Source organism: Taudactylus pleione, unplaced genomic scaffold (genome assembly GCF_031769625.1).
Source record: "Taudactylus pleione unplaced genomic scaffold, aTauple2 ptg001337l, whole genome shotgun sequence".
NCBI classification, from domain to species: domain Eukaryota; kingdom Metazoa; phylum Chordata; class Amphibia; order Anura; family Myobatrachidae; genus Taudactylus; species Taudactylus pleione.
In genome coordinates, this window is record NW_028285737.1 from 842,777 (window position 1) to 865,810 (window position 23,034).

At 44.6% G+C, this 23,034-nt stretch overlaps 2 protein-coding genes across 3 annotated transcripts in view; one reads left to right on the forward strand and one right to left on the reverse strand.

The window, feature by feature from the left end:
- Positions 1 to 628: 628 nt before the first annotated feature.
- Positions 629 to 12,545, reverse strand: LOC148443069 (uncharacterized). Of its 2 annotated transcripts, none has more exons than XM_088463283.1 (6): positions 12,418 to 12,545; positions 11,879 to 11,929; positions 11,537 to 11,648; positions 10,585 to 10,682; positions 5,938 to 6,190; positions 629 to 2,374 (listed from the first exon to the last, which is right to left on the reverse strand). In XM_088463283.1, the coding sequence occupies exons 2-6, from the start codon at positions 11,897 to 11,899 to the stop codon at positions 1,137 to 1,139; spliced, it is 1,722 nt and encodes a 573-aa protein (XP_088319409.1). In that variant the 5' UTR covers positions 11,900 to 11,929; positions 12,418 to 12,545; the 3' UTR covers positions 629 to 1,136. The 2 variants fall into 2 exon arrangements, with proteins under 2 accessions (XP_088319409.1, XP_088319408.1); XM_088463282.1 differs by having other exon boundaries at positions 630 to 2,377.
- Positions 12,546 to 12,713: 168 nt separating this feature from the next.
- Positions 12,714 to 23,034, forward strand: part of LOC148443070 (uncharacterized) — a 46,225-nt gene continuing 35,904 nt past the window's right edge. Inside the window, exons 1-5 of the mRNA XM_088463270.1 lie at positions 12,714 to 12,815; positions 14,161 to 14,312; positions 18,470 to 18,661; positions 18,917 to 18,995; positions 19,114 to 19,211. Coding sequence (XP_088319396.1) covers positions 14,211 to 14,312; positions 18,470 to 18,661; positions 18,917 to 18,995; positions 19,114 to 19,211 — 471 coding nt within the window. The 5' untranslated portion in view covers positions 12,714 to 12,815; positions 14,161 to 14,210. The remainder of the gene's footprint in view (positions 12,816 to 14,160; positions 14,313 to 18,469; positions 18,662 to 18,916; positions 18,996 to 19,113; positions 19,212 to 23,034) is intronic.

The following is a 23,034-nucleotide window of genomic DNA, read 5'->3' on the forward strand; positions in this document are numbered from 1 at the left end:
ATTTTGTGAAAGCTATTGGTAAAGAAGGCCGGGCTTTCAGCTATGTAAAGGAAAGGTTTCCGAAGTTAAGCAACATTAAAAGAAAGCATATTTGTTGCTCACCAAATAAGGGAACTGCTTACAGATCAATATTTATGCTAAATTGATGGCAACTGAGTCTGCTGCCTGGTTCCCCTTCAAGGCTGCTGTGTGTGGATTCTTAGGGAACAGAACAGAGGCCAACTACGTGCCCATCGTGAATGAACTACTGGACAACTACAATGATACGGGTTGTAGAATGTCACTTAATATTTACTTTTTACATTCCCATTTATGCTTTTTCCCTGCAAACTGGGTAGTGTAAGTGATGAACGGGGAACACTTTCAGTAAGACATTTTGACAATGGAGTTTGAGTTCTATGGGTAGACTTCTAGCCTGTGAAGGGGGCAGAGACGTCTGTGGTGGAATGTCACACATGTTTAGATGTTTATAAATTCATACTTTCTACAGTGGTTTCCGGGAACAGTGACCAGCCATGCCCCTGAAACATCGCAGCCTGTCAATAATGCTGCGGCTTGGTGGGGGGGGGTGGGGGTCTGCGAGCGTAATCACAGGACCCGTTCTGCACAAGTGCAGAATGGGTCCAGTGCACACGCAGATCCCTAACCATCGGAGATGCACATTCACCATCGGATGAACATACATCTCTGTATCACACCCAGTGTGTTTAACTGTTTCCAGTTTTTGTTCATATAGTAATACATTTTAAGTTGTTTAAAGAGAAGTCTTTATTGTAATTATTACAAAGCAGATTAGAATCTTTATATTTATTCTAGCGCAGTTTTTCTTGTGTGTTTTAGTGTCCAATAACTCCAGCCTATTGCCAAGATTATATATTATTTTGCATTCTATAGAACGTCATCTTATTGTTGCTGTGCAGTGGTACCGATAAGGTAACTGCGATAAGTTCCACACCTGAACAGCCTGCTCCAGTCTGATGCTGATGTAAATTACCACCCACAGGTGTAGGTGGTCTGTATATCCTGTTAATATTCAGTGAGGCTGGATCTTTCAACCATAACTCAGTGATGCCTGTTTAACATTAATATTATCAGCTTTCACAATAAAGTATTGATGCTTCATATCTATCAATTAATTAAAGTTGTTTTTCTCTTCTGTGAATTTTCTGATGTCTAACAAGAACTGATTTCTCTTTAAAACACTTCCCACATGTAGAACACGGAAATGGTTTCTCCCCTGTGTGACGTCTCTGATGTGTAAAAAGATTTGATTTATCTGTGAAACATTTCCCACACTCGGGGCATTGAAATGGCTTTCGATCTGTGTGAATTTTCTCATGTCTAATATGACTTGATTTATCTGTAAAACACTTTCCACACACAGAGCATGTAAAAGGTTTCTCACCCGTGTGACATCTCTGATGTGCAACAAGAGTTGATATCTGTGTAAAACATTTCCCACACTCAGAACATGGAAATGGCCTCTCACCTGTGTGAGTTCTCTGATGCTTAACAAGATTTGATTTATTTGTAAACCATTTCCCACACTCAGGACATGGAAATGGTTTCTCACCTGTGTGACTTCGCTGATGTTTAACAAGATCTGATTTCATAACAAAACATTTCCCACACTCGGAGCATGGAAATGGTTTCTCACCTGTGTGAATTCTCTTATGTCTAACAAGATCTGATTTCATTGCAAAACATTTCCCACACTCAGAGCATAGAAATGGTTTCTCACCTGTGTGACTTCTCTGATGTGTAACAAGATCTGATTTTTCTGTAAAAAATTTCCCACATTCAGAACATGGAAATGGCTTCTCACCCGTGTGAATTTTTTCATGTCTTATAAGACTTGATTTCTCGCTAAAACACTTCCCACACTCAGAGCATGGAAATGGCTTCTCACCTGTGTGAATTCTCTCATGTCTAACAAGAACTGATTTTAGTGCAAAGCATTTACCACACTCAGAGCATGTAAATGGTTTCTCACCTGTGTGACTTCTCTGATGTATAACAAGATCTGATTTCTCTGTAAAACATTTCCCACATTCAGAGCATGGAAATGGGCTCTCACTTGCCTGAGTTGGCTGATGCGTAATAAGCTTTGTGCTCTGTGTAAAACATTTGGCATCCATAGAACTGGGAAATGGCATATCTATAAGAGCTGCAGTAGATGCACCAATATCTGAGTTATCAGAACATTCCTCATGATTAGATGTAACAGATGAAATACAACTGTAAGCTTCTGGATGTATAATTGGGTTAATAGGGTTTTCTCCTGGAGAAACTTGTTTCATGTCATTATCTTCTATTTTACCAATTGGATATAAATGGAGATGTTCCTCTGATGTTTTCCTGTGGTGATTTCCATCTGCTGAGAATAAAATATAAATATATGGGAATACTACAGTTTCCATGTCACAAGTTTAGGTGGAGAAATTGCCATTGGAGGGCTAGGAGGGAGTACAGTGAGAGGTTGGAGTAGGTAAAGAGGTGTAGTGGGGTGCTGGGCTTAGTGGGTGAGGAGCAGGACTAAGGAGGAGTAGCATAGGGGTAAAGTGGAGACAGGATGGGAGAATGGGGAAAAAGGAGGGAGAGGAATAAAAAGTTGAAGCAGGAGGAAAAAAAGTTTAGGGACATGGTGCGGGTGAGGAAGAAATAGAAGTGAAACAAATGCAGCGTGGGAGCAGAGAATAGGTGAAAAAAGAGTTATACAGAAAGAAGCAACAATGGGAAAGCAAACCGTAATGGGGCAGCAAACAATGATGGGGCACTGATGGCAGCAAACAATGATGGAGCAACAATGGAAGCAAACAGAGATGGGACAACAATGGGGGAACAATGGGGCAGGAAACAACAATGGGTAACAATGGCAGCAAACGATGGGGGAACAGTGGCAGCAAACATAAGAAGTGGAATGGCACACTCGGATATGCAGTGGTAAATTAGCAATTATAAGTAAAAATATGACAATTGTAAATATACGCAGGACTGGTGCAGTGGAGCACAGCATATAGAGCAGAGACCAGATTCTATTATATATAAAAATACCTATGTATTATATAAACTGTGTATATATATATATATATATATATATATATATATATATATACTGTTACATGACCAACTGAGCTGGTTTTGACAATATTTCATTACATGGACCTCAGTCATGAATTCAAATGGCGAACAAGTGTAATTAGAAAGACTACATATAAATGTTCAACTAGATTAGTGCTATATACATCTGATGAAGTTGCTCTTACGTGGTGAAATGGGTCACTTTAACTCAATGGCCACTGGATTATTATTCTCATCAAGAGTTGTACGGATTTTTGTACCAACTTTCCAGGAGAACGATTGGCATCCAGGAGACTTCATGACACTGCTATTGCTAAAGGACTCAGGAGTTGATCATAAATAGTATTATACTAAAGTGTTTTAAAGGTGACTAGAGGCTGTTTATTTAATTTTGCTATTTGTTGTTGTAAGGCACAGGGCAATTAATGTAAAAAAAAGTAACACCGTGCAGGCACACCGACACCGGAAGACCGGCCAGAGAAGATCCCGACGGGGTAAGTAATTAAACTATTCCTAACCCTCTCTCCCACCTAACCCTCCCTTAGGGGTGCCTAACCCTAACCTCCCCCTCTAGTGCCTAACCTCCCCCTGTAAGTGCCTAAACCTAACCCCTCCTCCCCGCACCCTAAACCTAACCCTCCTGGGGGGGTGCCTATCCCTAACCTCCCCCCGGGGATGCCTAACCCTGACCCTCCCCCTAGCCTAACCCTAAGTCCCCCCCGGGAGCCCCTACGCGGCTGTCCGCTCCTGGCTTACCTTCGTTCGGTATGCCGGGCGTCAGGATCCCAACATAGGGATAATGTTAGGCGTCGGGATTGAGACGCCTATCATTAAATCCCTTGCCGGGATTTGACAGTTGGGAAGCCGGCAGTCGGCATTCGGCCGCCGGCTTCCTGACTACATACCCCGTGATGTTTCTATATTTAAAGGAAAAGAGAAACTACAAACTAGGGGGAGAAAAAGGAGACGAGAGGGAAATTAATAGTCTAAGATAGTGAGCAGGGAACTATCTTGGAGTCCGGACTTGTAGATGTAGAGAAAGAGGGGGGGATAGTTTACCCTTGTGACAAAGAACCCTTGCTGCAGGGAATGGTACAGAAGAGCAATAGTTGAGGTCAGAACCAGTTACAGATACCTGATGCAATGCTCTTTCTTATGATGCAAGCAATAGGTGTTATCCATTCTGCCAATAAACCAGGCCTTGGCTGTTAGGCAGCGGCAAGAATAAGGGAGCCCAATTTGTCTGAATGTCTATTGGCTAGTTGAAATGGATGGCATAGGAGGAAGGAGCTTGGGTCTTATTTAAACATGTCGGGATGTAGTTAAAAAGCCAGTGGATGGGATCCCAGCCGCTGTTATACCGATGCAGGAATCACGACCGCCGGCAAAATGCCAACGCCGCTATCCTGAAAGAGATCAGGATAGCGGCGTCGGCATTCCGACCGCCGGAATCCCGAACGTCCGGACGCCGGGTAAGTATCACTGTCCCCGGGATAGGGGGGATATTAGGGGAGATTAGGGATAGACACCCCGGAAGGGCTCCTGATGTATGAGATACACCAGAGAGTGTGGGGAGGAGGCTGGTCAGATCTCTGGGCTGGTAGCCAACAGTGATATAATGTGAGGAGGAGAGCAGGAATATAATAGGGGCTGATGGCTCCTGATGTATGAGATACACCAGAGAGTGTGGGGAGGAGACTGGTCAGATCTCTGGGCTGGTAACACACAGTAACATGATGTGAGGAGGAGAGCAGGAGTATAATAAGGGCTGATGGCTCCTGATGTATGAGATACACCAGAGAGTGTGGGGAGGAGACTGGTCAGATCTCTGGGCTGGTAACACACAGTAACATGATGTGAGGAGGAGAGCAGTAGTATAATAGGGGCTGATGGCTCCTGATGTATGAGATACACCAGAGAGTGTGGGGAGGAGACTGGTCAGATCTCTTGGCTGGTAACACACAGTAACATGATGTGAGGAGGAGAGCAGGAGTATAATAAGGCCTGATGGCTCCTGATGTATGAGATACACCAGAGAGTGTGGGGAGGAGACTGGTCAGATCTCTGGGCTGGTAACACACAGTAACATGATGTGAGGAGGAGAGCAGGAGTATAATAGGGGCTGATGGCTCCTGATGTATGAGATACACCAGAGAGTGTGGGGAGGAGACTGGTCAGATCTCTGGGCTGGTAACACACAGTAACATGATGTGAGGAGGAGAGCAGGAGTATAATAGGGGCTGATAGCTCCTGATGTATGAGATACACCAGAGAGTGTGGGGAGGAGACTGGTCAGATCTCTGGGCTGGTAACACACAGTAACATGATGTGAGGGGGAGAGCAGGAGTATAATAGGGGCTGATGGCACATGATGTATTAGCTACACCAGAGAGTGTGGGAAGGAGACTGGTCAGATCTCTGGGCTGGTAACACACATGATATGAGGAATAGAGCAGAAGTCTAATAGGGGCTGATGGCTTCTGAGAGTGTGGGGATGAGACACACCAAAGAGTGTAGAGAGGAGACTGTTCAAATCTCTGGGCTGGTAAAACACAGTGACATGATGTGAGGGGGAGAGCAGGAGTATAATAGGGGCTGATGGATCCTGATGTATGAGATACACCAGAGAGTGTGGGTAGGAGACTGGACAGATCTCTTGGCTGGTAACACACAGTAACATGATGTGTGGGGGAGTACAGGAGTCTATTAAGGGCTTATAGCTCCTGACTCCCCCACTGGACAGATACATTTCCCTCATTAGTTTGTAATGATAGAGGAGGGTGAAGAATAAGAGATTGTTGTAGTAACAGAGCAAGGATATGTGACTCTCTTTAATAATAAGTGTTTATTACTCACCTGTGCTAATAACTGTTGGGAATTCTTCCTCCTTACACTGCTGATCACCCCTCACATATGTCTCTTCTTCTTCCTTTATATTTTTTGCCTTCATATCAGCCACATATGTTTCTTCTTCTCCCTCTGGGTCTTCAGCCTTCATATCAGTCACATACGTCTCTTTTTCTCCCGCCATATCTTCTCCCTTAATATCAGTCACACACGTCTCTTCTCCCTCTGTATCTTCTACCTTAATATTAGCCAGATCTTCATCCTAAAAAACCCAAGAACCAAATTGTAACACATCCATCATGAAAGAGAACCCATCAAGGATGCCTTACATTGGTACACTCCCTACAGCCCATGGATGATACAGGATGCGTCTCCCATATCCAAAATGCTTGGTACCAGAAGTATTTTGGATATCGGATTTTTTTGTATTTTGGCATAAGGAGACTTATGTCACCTGTTAAGTTCTTTTCTTTGAACTTCATAGGGGACACAGGGACTATGCTGGGGTATAGGGAGGCAGGTGGAGTCTGGGAACCAAACAGTTAATTTCTTCAGAGATGTGCAGCTCAGGCTTTTTCCCCACTATACCTCACCTCCAGTCAGGGCAGACTAGTCGAGTTAGCAAGCCCAAGGCAGGAGCGGGAAGAAGGAAAATTGTCACACACACCCAAAGCAATCTCAGGACGCTCCTGAGCTGCGAGTACACGTCGCCCAAAAGTCGCATCCGCAGAGGCGAAGGTATCAAATGCATAAAAGCAGATTAACGTGTAAACAGAAGACCACATGGCCGCATTGCAAAGCTGCTCCACAGGGGTGCCACGACGAGCTGCCCAAGAGGTACCAACTGACCTCGCGGAATGAGCAGTCACTACGGCCATGGCTGAAAAGTCGATGTTCCCCATGTTTACGTTGTTGCACGTCATCGGAACGGATATGAGAAGGCAGCGGTGGGCGTCACTATGCTCGGCTGGGCTTTGGAAGGAGATAGCATATTGTAGCGATTGTGGTCCATGAGAGAATACAGTTGCGATTGCATTAGTGTAAATCTCTTAATCAGGCCCATAGTCCGCAGTTATATATGTGTGTCCTTATCCTGCCCATTAAAAAATGTATTTCCCTTATAGTCAGCGCACTATAATTCCCAGCAATCTCTCTATCCCATAGGTTCCCATCAGCTTTCCCATCTATATCACCCCTCCCTCATACAGAGTAACAGCATCATTCCCCCCCATCTACTCTTCAATAGTTCTCACTAATTTACCCGGCACCCGTCACTAGTTCCTGTCAGCCTTACATCATACCAATCACTGTTCTCTCATTGTTATTATTAATTACATATTATAGTTATCATCCTCCAAGCCACATACTACATTAACGAAACGAGGGGTCCCTTAACCCACCGCCAAGCGGTACCTCGTTACTCACAGGGATGAGCAGTAGAACTTTCACCCCTGGTCCCTTATCACAGACTTTAAAATAAGGTAGAAGGGTTAATATGTTGTATGGTCACCCTGTATCTGTTATATTTGGAATATGTTGGTTATAATGTTACATATGTAATAGTTTATTTGGTTGTATTGTATTCCATGCTATGTGCGTAGGGTAAAGGTTGCTGTTTGGATACACTGTACCTGGGAGTAATGCTCTGCAGACGCCACGGGCATGGTATTACTAATCCACTGTCTCCTGGTGCGTCCTAGTCACATCACATTGCGACTTAGATGCATTTTCGGCGAATAAAGTGGCGAAAGAGACGCCGGACGCTAGAAGAGCCTCACGGGCCCAGACGCGCCACCAGGGGCTGTTTGGCGCGTTGGCAGCAAAGATGAGAGCAGACACATCTGTATGTAATCAGATCCAGACAGACAGTGCAGCGCCATCCCAGCAGGGGATATTCAAGAAGGGGGCAGGGCAGGCTCCAGAAGGGACCCGTATCCTCACACACAGTGTTATTACCCATATATTCCCCTCTCTATCCACTTATATATACAGGTTGAGTCTCCCATATCCAAAATGCTTGGGACCAGGGGTAGTTTGGATAACGGAATATTCCGTATTTTGGAATAATTGCATATCATAATGAAATATCTTGGGAATGGGACCCCAATATACACATAGAATGCATTTATGTGTTATATACACCTTATACACCAAGCCTGTAGGTCATTTTACACAATGTTTTCAGTAATTTTGTGGCTCAAGCAAAGTTTGTGTACATATATGAGATAAATGTATGTTTCATTTACACCCTATACACACAGCCTGAATGTCATTGTATACCATATTTGTAATAATTTGTGCCTTAGACAAAGTTTGTGTACATTTAACCATCAAAAATCAAAGGTTTTATTATCTCAGTCATGCCAAAATTATTCCGTATTTCGGAATATTTGGATATGGGAAACTCAACCTGTATATATATATCATCATTCAAACCACTTACTATATTCACAGTGTTATTACCCACATATTCCCTTCTCCCTCCACTTATTACATATTATACTTATGGTCCCTCACTTACTACATACACAGTGTTATTACCCATATATTCCCCTCTCCCCCCACTTATTACATATTATACTTACCATATACGCAGTGTTATTGCCCATATATTCCCCTCTCCATCCACTCATTACATATTATACTTATCTCTCCAGGCACTTACTATATATAGTGGTATTACCATATATTCCCATCTCTCTCCCCTCTCCATCCACTTATTACATATTATACTTATCACTTCTCCAGTCACTTACTATACACAGTGTTATTGTCCATATATTCCCCTCTCTCTCCACTTATTACATATTATACTTATGGTCCCTCACTTGCTACATACACAGTGTTATTGCCCATATATTCCCCTCTCCATCCACTTATTACATATTATACTTATCTCTCCAGCAACTTACTATATATAGTGTTATTACCCATATATTCCCATCTCTCTCCCCTCTTCATCCACTTATTACATATTATACTTATCATCCCTCCAGCCACTTACTATATACACAGTGTTATTGCCCATATATTCCCCTCTCCATCCACTTATTACATATTATACTTATCATCCCTCCAGCCACTTACTATATACACAGTGTTATTGCCCATATATTCCCCTCTCCATCCACTTATTACATATTATACTTATCTCTCCAGCAACTTACTATATATAGTGTTATTACCCATATATTCCCATCTCTTTCCCCTCTTCATCCACTTATTACATATTATACTTATCATCCCTCCAGCCACTTACTATATACACAGTGTTATTGCCCATATATTCCCCTCTCCATCCACTTATTACATATTATACTTATCATCCCTCCAGCCACTTACTATATACACAGTGTTATTGCCCATATATTCCCCTCTCCATCCACTTAGTTATTACATATTATACTTATCATCCCTCCAGTCACTTACTATATACACACAATGTTATTACCCATATATTCCCCTCTCCATTCAAACTCCCTTCCCCGTGTACTCTCCATGAGACACACTGCTCATACCGCTCCTTCTCTATATCTCGCTATGGGGGATATGTATGAAGGAATGGATAACACCTTATTTCAGCGTTAGACAAAGGGGTTATTACATCTTCTAGAAAATGTATTAAAATGCTGACAAGGGACAAACCTTCAGTTTCTCCTGCGTGCCTTATGCCTCTAAAATAAATAAAAATAAAAAACTCCACCACCATAGCTGAGCTTTTCATCATCAGAGGATGGAGCTATGCGCACTGACTAGACCGTACCGTGACGAGCCGTCAGTCCTGAATCCGTGCAGAATGAGATTGGGGCCGGCCAGGAGCCATGTTGTAGAGTATTAGGACTAGTCTGATGCACTATGGGACTAGCGGAGATCGCCGGATTTCGCTCTGGCGTTAATACATCTCGGTGCTATAGCTTCATGCTTTGCTATACCAGCACAATTTGGTGGATAATTGTCCATCGCACTCTATTTAACCTAATGACATTTACCTAGTTTTAGTTTGTTTTAGGTTTTATGGCCTAAGTCTAATTTAGGCACATTTCACAAAAATCAGACGTTCAAGCGCAGGATAGGACGCTCCTTATTATTGAGTCATTTGACCACTTTACTGGCGATTCCCCCCCCCCCCAAAAAAAAAAAAAACCTTCAGAAACATTTTACATTTTTTAAATTTAATACATTTTAAAAAGAATATTAAAAAATATATTTGGATAGTTTATTTTAAAAATATATACCTAAGGTGTGTTTTGCCACCCCCCGTGTCTGTAGGCCCCCATTGTAAAGTTACATCCCTCTTCCATTAGCAAAAACTCCCCCCCACACACAGTGGAAATTGTTCTCCATTAGTATTACCCCCGTAGTGGTAATAGATCCCAAGTTGTGTAACATCCCCCAACCCCCAAGTGTAATAGGTCATCATTTTGGCACATGCTCCCCCAGTGTCTAGTGTCATTTTACTAATTTAAAATCCATGCAACCCCCTTATTTGTTTTAATTGGGGCATTAAACCCCCTTCCCCCCACCCACAGTGCAAATAGAGCCCCCCTCCCTCAAACTTGTGGTAATCAGAGATTACACGGTATAATATTAGATGCTCTACAGATCATATAGTGAGAGTCGCTTTGGTATATTGGTGAGACCCTAAATCCCATCTACCTGATGCTCCTGTGGGATCCTGTGATTCTCCTCTATACAGTGCTGGGAATAAAGAGGACGGGGACATCTCTCTGGGGTATTTCTGCTACTGGGTCCATCTGTAGGAGACACACAGTGACTGAGTACATTGTATATATGTGATTATCAGATGATGTATGTATATAAGGGGCCATCAAAATTGCTTTCTCCTATATAATCAATACAAATCTAGTCTTAACCACTAAGTACGTAGCCAATGATAAAGAGGAAGAGAGCAGGAGTATTATAGGGGCTGATGGCTCCTGAGGTATGAGATACACCAGAGAGTGTGAGGAGGAGACTGGTCAGATCTCTGGGCTGGTAACACACAGTGACATGATGTGAGGGGGAGAGCAGGAGTATAATAGGGGCTGATGGCTCCTGAGGTATGAGATACACCAGAGAGGGTGGGGAGGAGACTGGTCAGATCTCTGGGCTGGTAACACGCAGTGACATGATGTGAGTAGGAGAGCAGGAGTATAATAGGGGCTGACGGCTCCTGATGTATGAGATACACCAGAGAGGGTGGGGAGGAGACTGGTCAGATCTCTGGGCTGGTAACACACAGTGACATGATGTGAGGAGGAGAGCAGGAGTATAATAGGGGCTGATGGCTCCTGATGTATGAGATACACCAGAGAGTGTGGGGAGGAGACTGGTCAGATCTCTGGGCTGGTAACACACAGTGACATGATGTGAGGGGGAGAGCAGGAGTATAATAGGGGCTGATGGCTCCTGATGTATGAGATACACCAGAGAGTGTCGGGAGGAGACTGGTCAGATCTCTGGGCTGGTAACACACAGTGACATGATGTGAGGGGGAGAGCAGGAGTATAATAGGGGCTGATGGCTCCTGACTCCCCTACTGGGTAGATACATTTCCCTCATTAGTATGTACTGTGACTCTTTCCTGTAGTAAGTGATTATTACTCACCTGTGCTGACACCTGTAGGGATTTCTTCCTCCTTACACTGCTGATCCCCCATCACATATGTCTTTTCCTCTGTTCCTATATCTTCTACTGTATAATTAGGCAGATCTCCACCCTAAATAACCCATAAAACACATAATAATGTCTGTTGTCTTTAATGGAGGTTAAACAGTAGAACATCAGTGTATAAGACACACACAGATTCCCTACAGAATATATAGTGGAAAAATCCCTTCAGTGTTTAGTGAGACCCCAAATTATGAGCCTAGGCCCAAACAGCTGAGAGACAACCACACAGGATAGAGCAGGGGAGTAACAGGGATCTCTGTATCAGCCTTGTAGTACCTGTGAGGTGGGAGCTGCCATGTTACAGGATTTACTCTGCAGGTGACGGATCTTTATAGGCAGAAAGTAAAATGTTAGTACAAAATGTTGTATTCTGCAGCCACCTGAGCAATATACGAAACTGATTGTGTGGAAATAGCATGTTCCTAAGAGGATTTATATACTAGTGTTACCAACAAGGGTAATTACTAAGCCTATAGCTGTCAGTACTAGAGCCCAGTGCCCTCCCCAATACAATGTATAGGGCAACTATGCTTGTGTCATTTATCAAGCTTCCAAGCTAAAGGTATTCTGTGCTTGAGTCTGGTAGCATACACCATCTTCCGAGCTCCTGGACCGCGATGCCGGATCCAGGTAGATCCCACTAGTAACATAGCTGCTAGTGCAGAAATCAGCAGGGTATTGGGCTGTGCTAAGACAGCTGTAGTGTGTGTGTGGTAACACGGGCCCCTTAGTGTGTGGTAACAGGGGCCCCTGAGTGTGGGTTAACACAGGCCCATTAGTGTGGGGGAGGGGGGGGGGTAAAAAGGGTCCCTTACTGTGGGATAACAGGGATCTCTTAGTGTGGGAGTAACAGAGGGCAGCACCAGAGCTGAGAGGGGTGTACGGGCCACAGGGGGGTGACTTCAGCCCCCTCCAGGCCCCACACTCGCTGCCTGTACCGTGTTATATCTCTCCATGTATCTAAGTATGTACTTACCGCCAGCCCTACACCCGGAATGCGCTGCACACCCGACTTCCCCTCTGTGCGTTCCACTTTACTTCCGCCTTGTGCGTTCCACCCGACTTCCGATCTTTGCGTTCCACCCGACTTCCGCTCTTAGCGTTCCACCCAACCTCTGCCCTGTGCGTTCCACCAATCTCCTCCTTTCCGGTAGACTGTGCTGTGCGGGAAGAAGCAGAGAGGAGACTTTGTTGTGTCTGGCAGCAGCTGATGGTGAATATTACATATATTATACAGGGGAGCAGCCTGTGGTGTCTTGTTATTATTATTATTATTATACAGGGGAGCAGCCTGTGGTGTCTTGTTATTATTATTATACAGGGGGAGCAGCCTGTAGTGTCCTGCTGTTATTATTAAACAGGGGGAGCAGCCTGTGGTGTCCTGGTATTATTATACAGGGGAGCAGCCTGTGGTGTCCTGTTATTATTATTATTATTATTATTATACAGGGGGAGCTGCCTGTGGTGTCCTGTTATTATTATTATACAGGGGGAGCAGCCAGTGGTGACTTGTTATTATTATTACACAGGCGGAGCAGCCTGTGGTGTCCTGTTATTATTATTATACAGGGTGAGCAGCCTGTGATGTCCTGTTATTATTATACAGGGTGAGCAGCCTGTGGTGTCCTATTATTATTATACAGGGGGAGCAGTCTGTGGTGTCCTGGTATTATTATTATACATTAGCAGCAGCCCGTGATGTCCTGTTATTATACAAGGGGAGCAGCATAAGGTGTCCTGTTATTATTATTATTATACAAGGGGAGCAGCCTATGGTGTCCTGTTATTATTATTATACAGAGGGAGCAGCCTGTGGTGTCCTGTTATTATTATTATACAGAGGGAGCAGCCTGTGGTGTCCTGGTATTATTATTATTATTATACATTAGCAGCAGCCCGTGATGTCCTGTTATTATACAGGGGGAGCAGCATAAGGTGTCCTGTTATTATTATTATGCAGGTGCAGTGGCCTGTGGTGTCCTGTTATTATTATTATACAGAGGGAGCAGCCTGTGGTGTCCTGGTATTATTATTATACATTAGCAGCAGCCCGTGATGTCCTGTTATTATACAGGGGGAGCAGCATAAGGTGTCCTGTTTTTATTATACAGTAGAGCAGCCTGTTATTATTATACAGGGGGAGCAGCCTGTGGTGTCCTGGTATTATTATACAAAGGGAGCAGCCTGTGGTGTTCTGTTATTAATATCATAAAGGGGGAGCAGCCTGTGGTGTCCTGTTATTATACAAAGGGAGCAGCCTGTGTTGTCCTGTTATACAGGGGGAGCAGTCTGTGGTGTCATGTTGTTATTATTATTATAAAGTGGAGCAGCCTGTGGTGTCTTATTATTTGACTGGGGGAGCAGCCTGTGGTGTCCTATTATTATACAGGGGGAGCAGCCTGGGGTGTACTGTTATTATACAGGGGGAGCAACTTGTGGCTTTAGTGTGACCTGTGTTTAGCGATCGGTGTGTATCAGGTGTGTGATATCAGTGTGACCTGTGTATATTGATTTGTGTATTCTGTGATGTTTATTATAATTGTTATATTTATTCTTAGACAACCAATCAGTGAGGAACTGAATCATCGGTCCTAGAACTTTTGCAAGGATGAGACATATCGATTCCCAGAGGATGGACACGGATAGGAGTCACATGACAGAGAGGATACTAAATCTCACCCTGGAGATCATCTACCTGCTGACTGGGGAGGTGAGAGGGTCTGCGGTGTCAAAGTAATATCACTTATATCTATAGTAATAATACAAGGACATGACTGGGGAGGTGAGAGGGTCTGGGGTGTCAAAGTAATATCACTTATATCTATAGTAATAATACAGGGGCATGACTGGGGAGGTATGGGGATCTGGGAGTGTCACAGTGACATCACTTATATCTATAGTAATAATACAGGGACATGACTGGGGAGATGAGGGGATCTGGGAGTGTCACAGTGACATCACTTATATCTATAGTAATAATACAGGGACATGCCTGGGGAGGCGAGGGGATCTGGGAGTGTCACAGTGACATCACTTATCTATAGTAATAATACAGGGACATGCCTGGGGAGGTGAGGGGATCTGGGAGTGTCACAGTGACATCACTTATCTATAGTAATAATACAGGGACATGACTGGGGAGGTGAGGGGATCTGGGAGTGTCACAGTGACATCACTTATATCTATAGTAATAATACAGGGACATGACTGGGGAGGTGAGGGGATCTGGGAGTGTCACAGTGACATCACTTATATCTATAGTAATAATACAGGGACATGACTGGGGAGGTGAGGGGATCTGGGAGTGTCACAGTGACATCACTTATATCTATAGTAATAATACATGGACATGACTGGGGAGATGAGGGGATCTGGGAGTGTAACAGTGACATCACTTATATCTATAGTAATAATACAGGGACATGACTGGGGAGGTATGGGGATCTGGGAGTGTCACAGTGACATCACTTATATCTATAGTAATAATACAGGGACATGACTGGGGAGGTGAGGGGATCTGGGAGTGTCACAGTGACATCACTTATATCTATAGTAATAATACAGGGACATGACTGGGGAGGTGAGGGGATCTGGGAGTGTCACAGTGACATCACTTATATCTATAGTAATAATACAGGGACATGACTGGGGAGGTGAGGGGATCTGGGAGTGTCACAGTGACATCACTTATATCTATAGTAATAATACAGGTACATGCCTGGGGAGGTGAGGGGATCTGGGAGTGTCACAGTGACATCACTTATATCTATAGTAATAATACATGGACATGACTGGGGAGGTGAGGGGATCTGGGAGTGTCACAGTGACATCACTTATATCTATAGTAATAATACAGGGGCATGACGGGGAAGGTGAGGGGATCTGGGAGTGTCACAGTGACATCACTTATATCTATAGTAATAATACAGGGACATGACTGGGGAGGTGAGGGGATCTGGGAGTGTCACAGTGACATCACTTATCTATAGTAATAATACAGGGACATGACTGGGGAGGTGAGGGGATCTGGGAGTGTCACAGTGACATCACTTATATCTATAGTAATAATACAGGGACATGACTGGGGAGGTGAGGGGATCTGGGAGTGTCACAGTGACATCACTTATCTATAGTAATAATACAGGGACATGACTGGGGAGGTGAGGGGATCTGGGAGTGTCACAGTGACATCACTTATATCTATAGTAATAATACAGGGACATGCCTGGGGAGGTGAGAGGATCTGGGAGTGTCACAGTGACATCACTTATATCTATAGTAATAATACAGGGACATGCCTGGGGAGGTGAGGGGATCTGGGAGTGTCACAGTGACATCACTTATATCTATAGTAATAATACAGGGACATGACTGGGGAGGTGAGGGGATCTGGGAGTGTCACAGTGACATCACTTATATCTATAGTAATAATACAGGGACATGACTGGGGAGGTGAGGGGATCTGTGAGTGTCACAGTGACATCAGGTGAGGGGATCTGGGAGTGTAACAGTGACATCACTTATATCTATAGTAATAATACAGGGACATGACTGGGGAGGTGAGGGGATCTGGGAGTGTCACAGTGACATCACTTATCTATAGTAATAATACAGGGACATGACTGGGGAGGTGAGGGGATCTGTGAGTGTCACAGTGACATCACTTATATCTATAGTAATAATACAGGGACATGACTGGGGAGGTGAGGGGATCTGGGAGTGTCACAGTGACATCACTTATCTATAGTAATAATACAGGGACATGACTGGGGAGGTGAGGGGATCTGGGAGTGTCACAGTGACATCACTTATATCTATAGTAATAATACAGGGACATGACTGGGGAGGTGAGGGGATCTGGGAGTGTCACTGTGACATCACTTATATCTATAGTAATAATACAGGGACATGACTGGGGAGGTATGGGGATCTGGGAGTGTCACAGTGACATCACTTATATCTATAGTAATAATACAGGGACATGACTGGGGAGGTGAGGGGATCTGGGAGTGTCACAGTGACATCACTTATATCTATAGCAATAATACATGGACATGACTGGGGAGGTGAGGGGATCTGGGAGTGTCACAGTGACATCACTTATATCTATAGTAATAATACAGGGGCATGACTGGGGAGGTGAGGGGATCTGGGAGTGTCACAGTGACATCACTTATCTATAGTAATAATACAGGGACATGACTGGGGAGGTGAGGGGATCTGGGAGTGTCACAGTGACATCACTTATATCTATAGTAATAATACAGGGACATGACTGGGGAGGTGAGGGGATCTGGGAGTGTCACAGTGACATCACTTATCTATAGTAATAATACAGGGACATGACTGGGGAGGTATGGGGATCTGGGAGTGTCACAGTGACATCACTTATATCTATAGTAATAATACAGGGACATGACTGGGGAGGTGAGGGGATCTGGGAGTGTCACAGTGACATCACTTATATCTATAGTAATAATACAGGGACATGACTGGGGAGGTGAGGGGATCTGGGAGTGTCACAGTGACATCACTTATATCTATAGTAATAATACAGGGACATGCCTGGGGAGGTGAGGGGATCTGGGAGTGTCACAGTGACATCACTTATCTATAGTAATAATACAGGGACATGACTGGGGAGGTGAGGGGATCTGGGAGTGTTACAGTGACATCACTTATATCTATAGTAATAATACAGGGACATGACTGGGGAGGAGAGGGGATCTGGGAGTGTCACAGTGACATCACTTATATCTATAGTAATAATACAGGGACATGACTGGGGAGGTGAGGGGATCTGGGAGTGTCACAGTGACATCACTTATATCTATAGTAATAATACAGGGACATGACTGGGGAGGTGAGGGGATCTGGGAGTGTCACAGTGACATCACTTATATCTATAGTAATAATACAGGGACATGCCTGGGGAGGTGAGGGGATCTGGGAGTGTCACAGTGACATCACTTATATCTATAGTAATAATACAGGGACATGACTGGGGAGGTGAGGGGATCTGGGAGTGTCACAGTGACATCACTTATATCTATAGTAATAATACATGGACATGACTGGGGAGGTGAGGGGATCTGGGAGTGTCACAGTGACATCACTTATATCTATAGTAATAATACAGGGGCATGACGGGGAAGGTGAGGGGATCTGGGAGTGTCACAGTGACATCACTTATATCTATAGTAATAATACAGGGACATGACTGGGGAGATGAGGGGATCTGGGAGTGTCACAGTGACATCACTTATATCTATAGTAATAATACAGGGACATGACTGGGGAGGAGAGGGGATCTGGGAGTGTCACAGTGACATCACTTATATCTACGGTAATAATACAGGGACATGACTGGGGAGGTGAGGGGATCTGGGAGTGTCACAGTGACATCACTTATATCTATAGTAATAATACAGGGACATGACTGGGGAGGAGAGGGGATCTGGGAGTGTCACAGTGACATCACTTATATCTATAGTAATAATACAGGGACATGGCTGGGGAGGTGAGGGGATCTGAGAGTATCACAGTAACATCACTTATATCAATAGAAATAACCGAACAGCAGGGAGCCGGTCTCAGGTATTAGTATCAGTCCCACAGTCCTCACTGGAGTTGGGATTTAGTACATTGCTTGCAGTATGTTGTTTTTTTTCTGTCACTAACACAAAGATGTGGGAGCTGCAGGAGATAATATATACTCTACATTTTCCTGTATATGGGAGATTGTTATAAGACCTGTTTTTGTAAAATAGTCTTCTTGTATAAAATGCAAAGTGATCACCTGAGTAAACAGCCCCATTTGGGAGGAGTTTAATTGACCTTCTCTTTGATGTTTCCCCCAATACACAGGATCACACAGTAGTGAAGAAGACATCCGGTGAGTGTGAGACACCCAGCAGCCGTCTCCGTGTGTCAGGAGGACTGAGCAGGAACCAGAGCTCCATCATGGTGCCTCCACCTCACTCACTGATACATGAGAGACACAATGACCAGAAGATCCTGGAACTCACCAACAAGATCATTCAGTTGCTGACTGGAGAGGTGACTGCTGGGAATGGGGCATTATACAGTAACACCAGGGGATGTGTCAGGGGATGACTGGAGAAGTGACTGCTGGGAATGGGACATTATACAGTAACACCAGGGGATGTGTCTGGGTGATGACTGGAGAGGTGATTGCTGGGAATGGGACATTATACAGTAACACCAGGAGTAGTGTCTGGGTGATGACTGTATCATTGTGTGTGTCAGGTTCCTATAAAGTGTCAGGATGTCACTGTCTATGTCTCCATGCAGGATCGGGAGTATATAGAGGAACACCGGGGTCTGTACAAGGACGTGATGATGGAGAATCACCGGCCCCTGACACCACTAGGTAAGAGGAGACTGTCATTTATTGTACAGGGGAGAGCAGGTATGGGGGCCCCTATATACACACATCACCTGATAATCACATATATACAATGTACTCAGTCACTGTGTGTCTCCTACAGATGGACCCAGTAACAGAAATACCCCAGAGAGATGTCCCCTTCCTCTGTATTCACAGGATTGTACAGAGGAGAATCACAGGACCCCACAGGAGCATCAGGTAGGTGGGATTTAGGGTCTCACCAACAATATACCAAAGTGAATGTCACTATGGGCTTGATTCTGAGGAGTAATAGCCATGTTACCTTGCAGTTGGGGCAGATATAGAGTGTACAGAGGGATTTAGATTTTGGAGTGGTGCATCCAAGCTCAAATCTAAATTGCTGTATAAAGCTGCCCAGTATTTACAACAGGTCAGCTTGTTCCCTAACAGCAAATACAATGTCTAGGAGCACAAATACCATACAGTACAAAGTAACTCTGTCAGAGGAAAGGTGTCTCGGACAACAGCACTTAGAGCATGAAGTACAGATTCATCACTGGTCACCAATGAGGAGAGTGCTGCAATTATCGGTAATGTTCTCAACCATACAAATAGTCACTATTGCAATATGGCACATGCACAGTCTCCAGCTGGGATTGGTTACTCTCTGGTATCACAAACAGCCTGTCATCACCTACCAGGAAATCTCTAATCTGGTGACAAGACCCAGGACTGAGGACACCGGGTATGTCACTCTCAGATCCATAATGGGCAATATTGAGATTCCAGCTCATGTATCTAAAATGATAACACAAAGGACTTGGTCACAGAAAGAAAGGAGACTCCACATAGATATACTAGAAATTAGAGCCGTATGGAATGCAGTTCAGTAATTTCATCCATAGTCCTGGGAAAGTTCTCATGAGTATGTATAGAGAAGATAACTGGGGTGTCCATCATCAAGGAGGCACCAGAAGCAGAACTGTGATGTTGGAAATAGAAAAACGAATAACCTTGGGCAGAAGAAACCCTACGATCTCTTTCAGATTTCCATGTTTCAGGCAAGGAGGATACTGTGGCAAATTGCCTGAGCTGTAGACAAGTGGCCCCAGGACAATGGTCACTGCATCAGGAAGTCTCTCAATTACTGATTGAAAACTTCTGTCTTCTACAGATGCAGTGTGGCAACAACTCAGATTGCCAATGTACCAGTATTCTCTCAGCACAGAGTTCCTGGGACAGATTGAGTAGATGCATGGACAAGGCCATGAGGGGTTCATCTAGTTAAGAAGTGATGGTAATATTTTAATTCTGGCCATGATGCTTGTGGTTCCCCAGTGGCTTGGGCGATGATTCAGGAGGAACCATGGGCTATACCTCCACGTACTGACCTATTGCTTCAGGGTCCAGTATTTCACCCAAACGTTAAGAGATAAATTTGACAGCATGGAAATTAAGAATAAATTGATCAGAGACAAAGAACTTTCAGTGTCCATAATCCATACACTTTTACAGAGCAATGACGATAAACTTTTCTACTGTATATTACAGAGTCTAAGAGGCATTATGTCAGGCTAAAGTTGCCAAACCAAATATACTTTGGAAAGGCAGCTGGGTGACCTCACTAGTCATTACCACTGGGATATATTATCTTCTCCTGGTTCTCAGTGTGTGACACGTTCTCCACACAGCCATGTATTAAATGTATTATTATGCAGCATATGTTGCTTTAAATGTGCCTTTGTGACCCTCGCTATTGTATTGCCTGGGTGCGTCCCATTGTAAGGGCTGCCAAGGAGGACTGAAGGTGAGAACAGTGGATTATGTCCCTAATAATTCCTATTCCTCTCAGCACTCCATGGCGGCCCAGTGTTCCCATCCATCTTAGTTCATATTTTATATATTTCAGAGACAGCTTGGTAAGTTACTCATAGACACTGTGTGTCACATGACCTGGGTGAAATCTTACCCAGTGACGTTCAGGGGAGGATTCCAGTGGCAGTAGCTGGTTCAGGTATGGCAGCAAGAAGCAAGTAACCCACAAGATGTTATGAATTATAGTGAGAAAACTATATTAAGGATAAGCAGCATAGGTATGGTTAATATGTTTGTTGCTGGTTTTTAGAGTCTGGACAGTCATTATGTTTGCACACTAACAGCATATGTAGTATTAGACAAGACCTTAGGCAGCTATCTGGTTTAAGATTGTCCTGTAGGTCCAATACAATAATAAGCAGTTCAAAGGTCAGCACACTAAATTGTAGCCAAGAAGAGAGCCAGGGTTGGACCAACACATCAGCAGGAGGATTAGAGCAGAGATGGGTAGTCAAGCACAAGCAGATTTCATACACTATCAGCCAGAAGAGAAGGATGAAGCGGGTAATCAAACACAAGCCTGGATCAGACACTGTATCAGAAGTAGGTAGTTGAACACTAGGAAGGATTGGTAAACTATCACCTAGCATTGTGTGCTTGGATAGCAATACCAATCACCTAGCAGCAACTGATTTCCAGTTTCAGTGGGCAGGGATCCAAGGGCATAAGACTTGCTGACAACTCACACTTGCACTGTGAAACTTCCTCAATAATGAAGACGTGCGCTAGACCTGTCACTCTTCCTCTCAGCCAGTATAATTTCTTATCTGCTTCTCATACTGTCCAATTGGTATATTTTACATAAAAGATGAGTAACAGATCTTGACACGTAAAGGGGAGGAGCCGCATCATTTACCATCGTATTGGGTGTTTATTTACATACTTCTCTCTATCCAAGTTAGAAGGAACTTAGGGCCTGATTCAGACCCGGTCGCTAGGCTGCGTTCGAACGCAGCTGTCAGCAGCCAAAGTATGCAAGTCCTGCAATCGCTAGCAAGACATTAGCACGCCCACTATGTGTTGCCGTGCGATCACGGTATGTATTTAGACGCCCACTTTCCCTTAGTAACATACGTCATCTCCAGGAAGTGTATTAAATAATCGGTAACATCGGCTGACATCGGACCCATACGCATCACTTGTGACTGACCATACCCAACCATTCAGCCATGTGACGTGTATGCTGATGCTGCTTCTTAATTATGCACGCCCCTGAAACAGCGTTCATATACACAGACACGCCTACGTTCGCACCACCACACGCCCATTACCATCGACCACACCCTGTCACCACCCACAAATGGCACTTCCTGTCACTCATGCTTGCGGAGCGTCTGTGTACAGGGTGCGAACGCTTCCCGATCGCATTTACTGGTTCGCGCACTGCCTATTGTACGCATGCGCAGATTGCAAACATTGGCAGCTTGCGTGCGAACGCAGTCTAGCGACCAGGTCTGAATCAGGCCCTTAATCCACTGTAAGAGCTGCCATGGAGTACATCATAGAAAAATCATTTTCAGGTACATAATTTGCTGTTTTCTCTAACATCCAGTTGGAGGACACTGGATACTATGGGACAGAGAGTGTGGTGTGGAAAAACCAGTAGGAGTATGAGCGTTTCCGGTTAATATAAAGTGACCATGCTCCTGTCACCACACTCTGGGCCTGATTCAGACCCGCTCGCGAGCGCTATGTGCTCGCAAGCGGGTCGATGGTGGCCCAGTGCGCATGCGCGAGACCCGGATAGCGACGGGCAAACCTTCGCTCCGGGTCTCATACCAAAGGGGGCGTGCTGTCGATGTTCCGGGCTGGGGGAGTGGCTGCCCAAACGGAGGCGTTCCCATGTGAACGCCTCCATTTGGGGGCGGCCCCACTGACATCACGAGTGATGTCAGTGGGAGAGATTTCGGCTCTATGAGAGCCGAAATATCTCTGGGGCTTGCGGAAACGAGACCCTACCACAAGGGTCTCGTCGCAAGCCCGATGGTCTTGACCATCGCGGCATCTTCCTGGCCGCTCGCTATAGCTGTGGGTGGTCACCCACAGCTATGCGAGCGGCCAGTAGGCCGCTCTAAAAAACAAGAAGGCCGGCCCTGATTCAGAGCGAGCGCTCTGTCAGAGCGTCCGGCTCTGAATCATGGCCTCTGTACCTCATGGTATCCAGTGTCCCTCTAAGGACTGAGAG

Bases quoted from the DNA above. Each gene is read 5' to 3' on its own strand.
- LOC148443069 (XM_088463282.1), bottom strand. From the start codon at position 11,899: ATGGCAGCTCCCACCTCACAG. The intron at 6,191-10,584 runs GTAGATGGGATT...TGGGTTTTTTAG, and splicing joins GGATCCCACAGGAGCATCAG to GATGAAGATCTGGCTAATAT. The intron at 2,378-5,937 runs GTGAGTAATAAA...TTTTATTCTCAG, and splicing joins CCCAACAGTTATTAGCACAG to CAGATGGAAATCACCACAGG.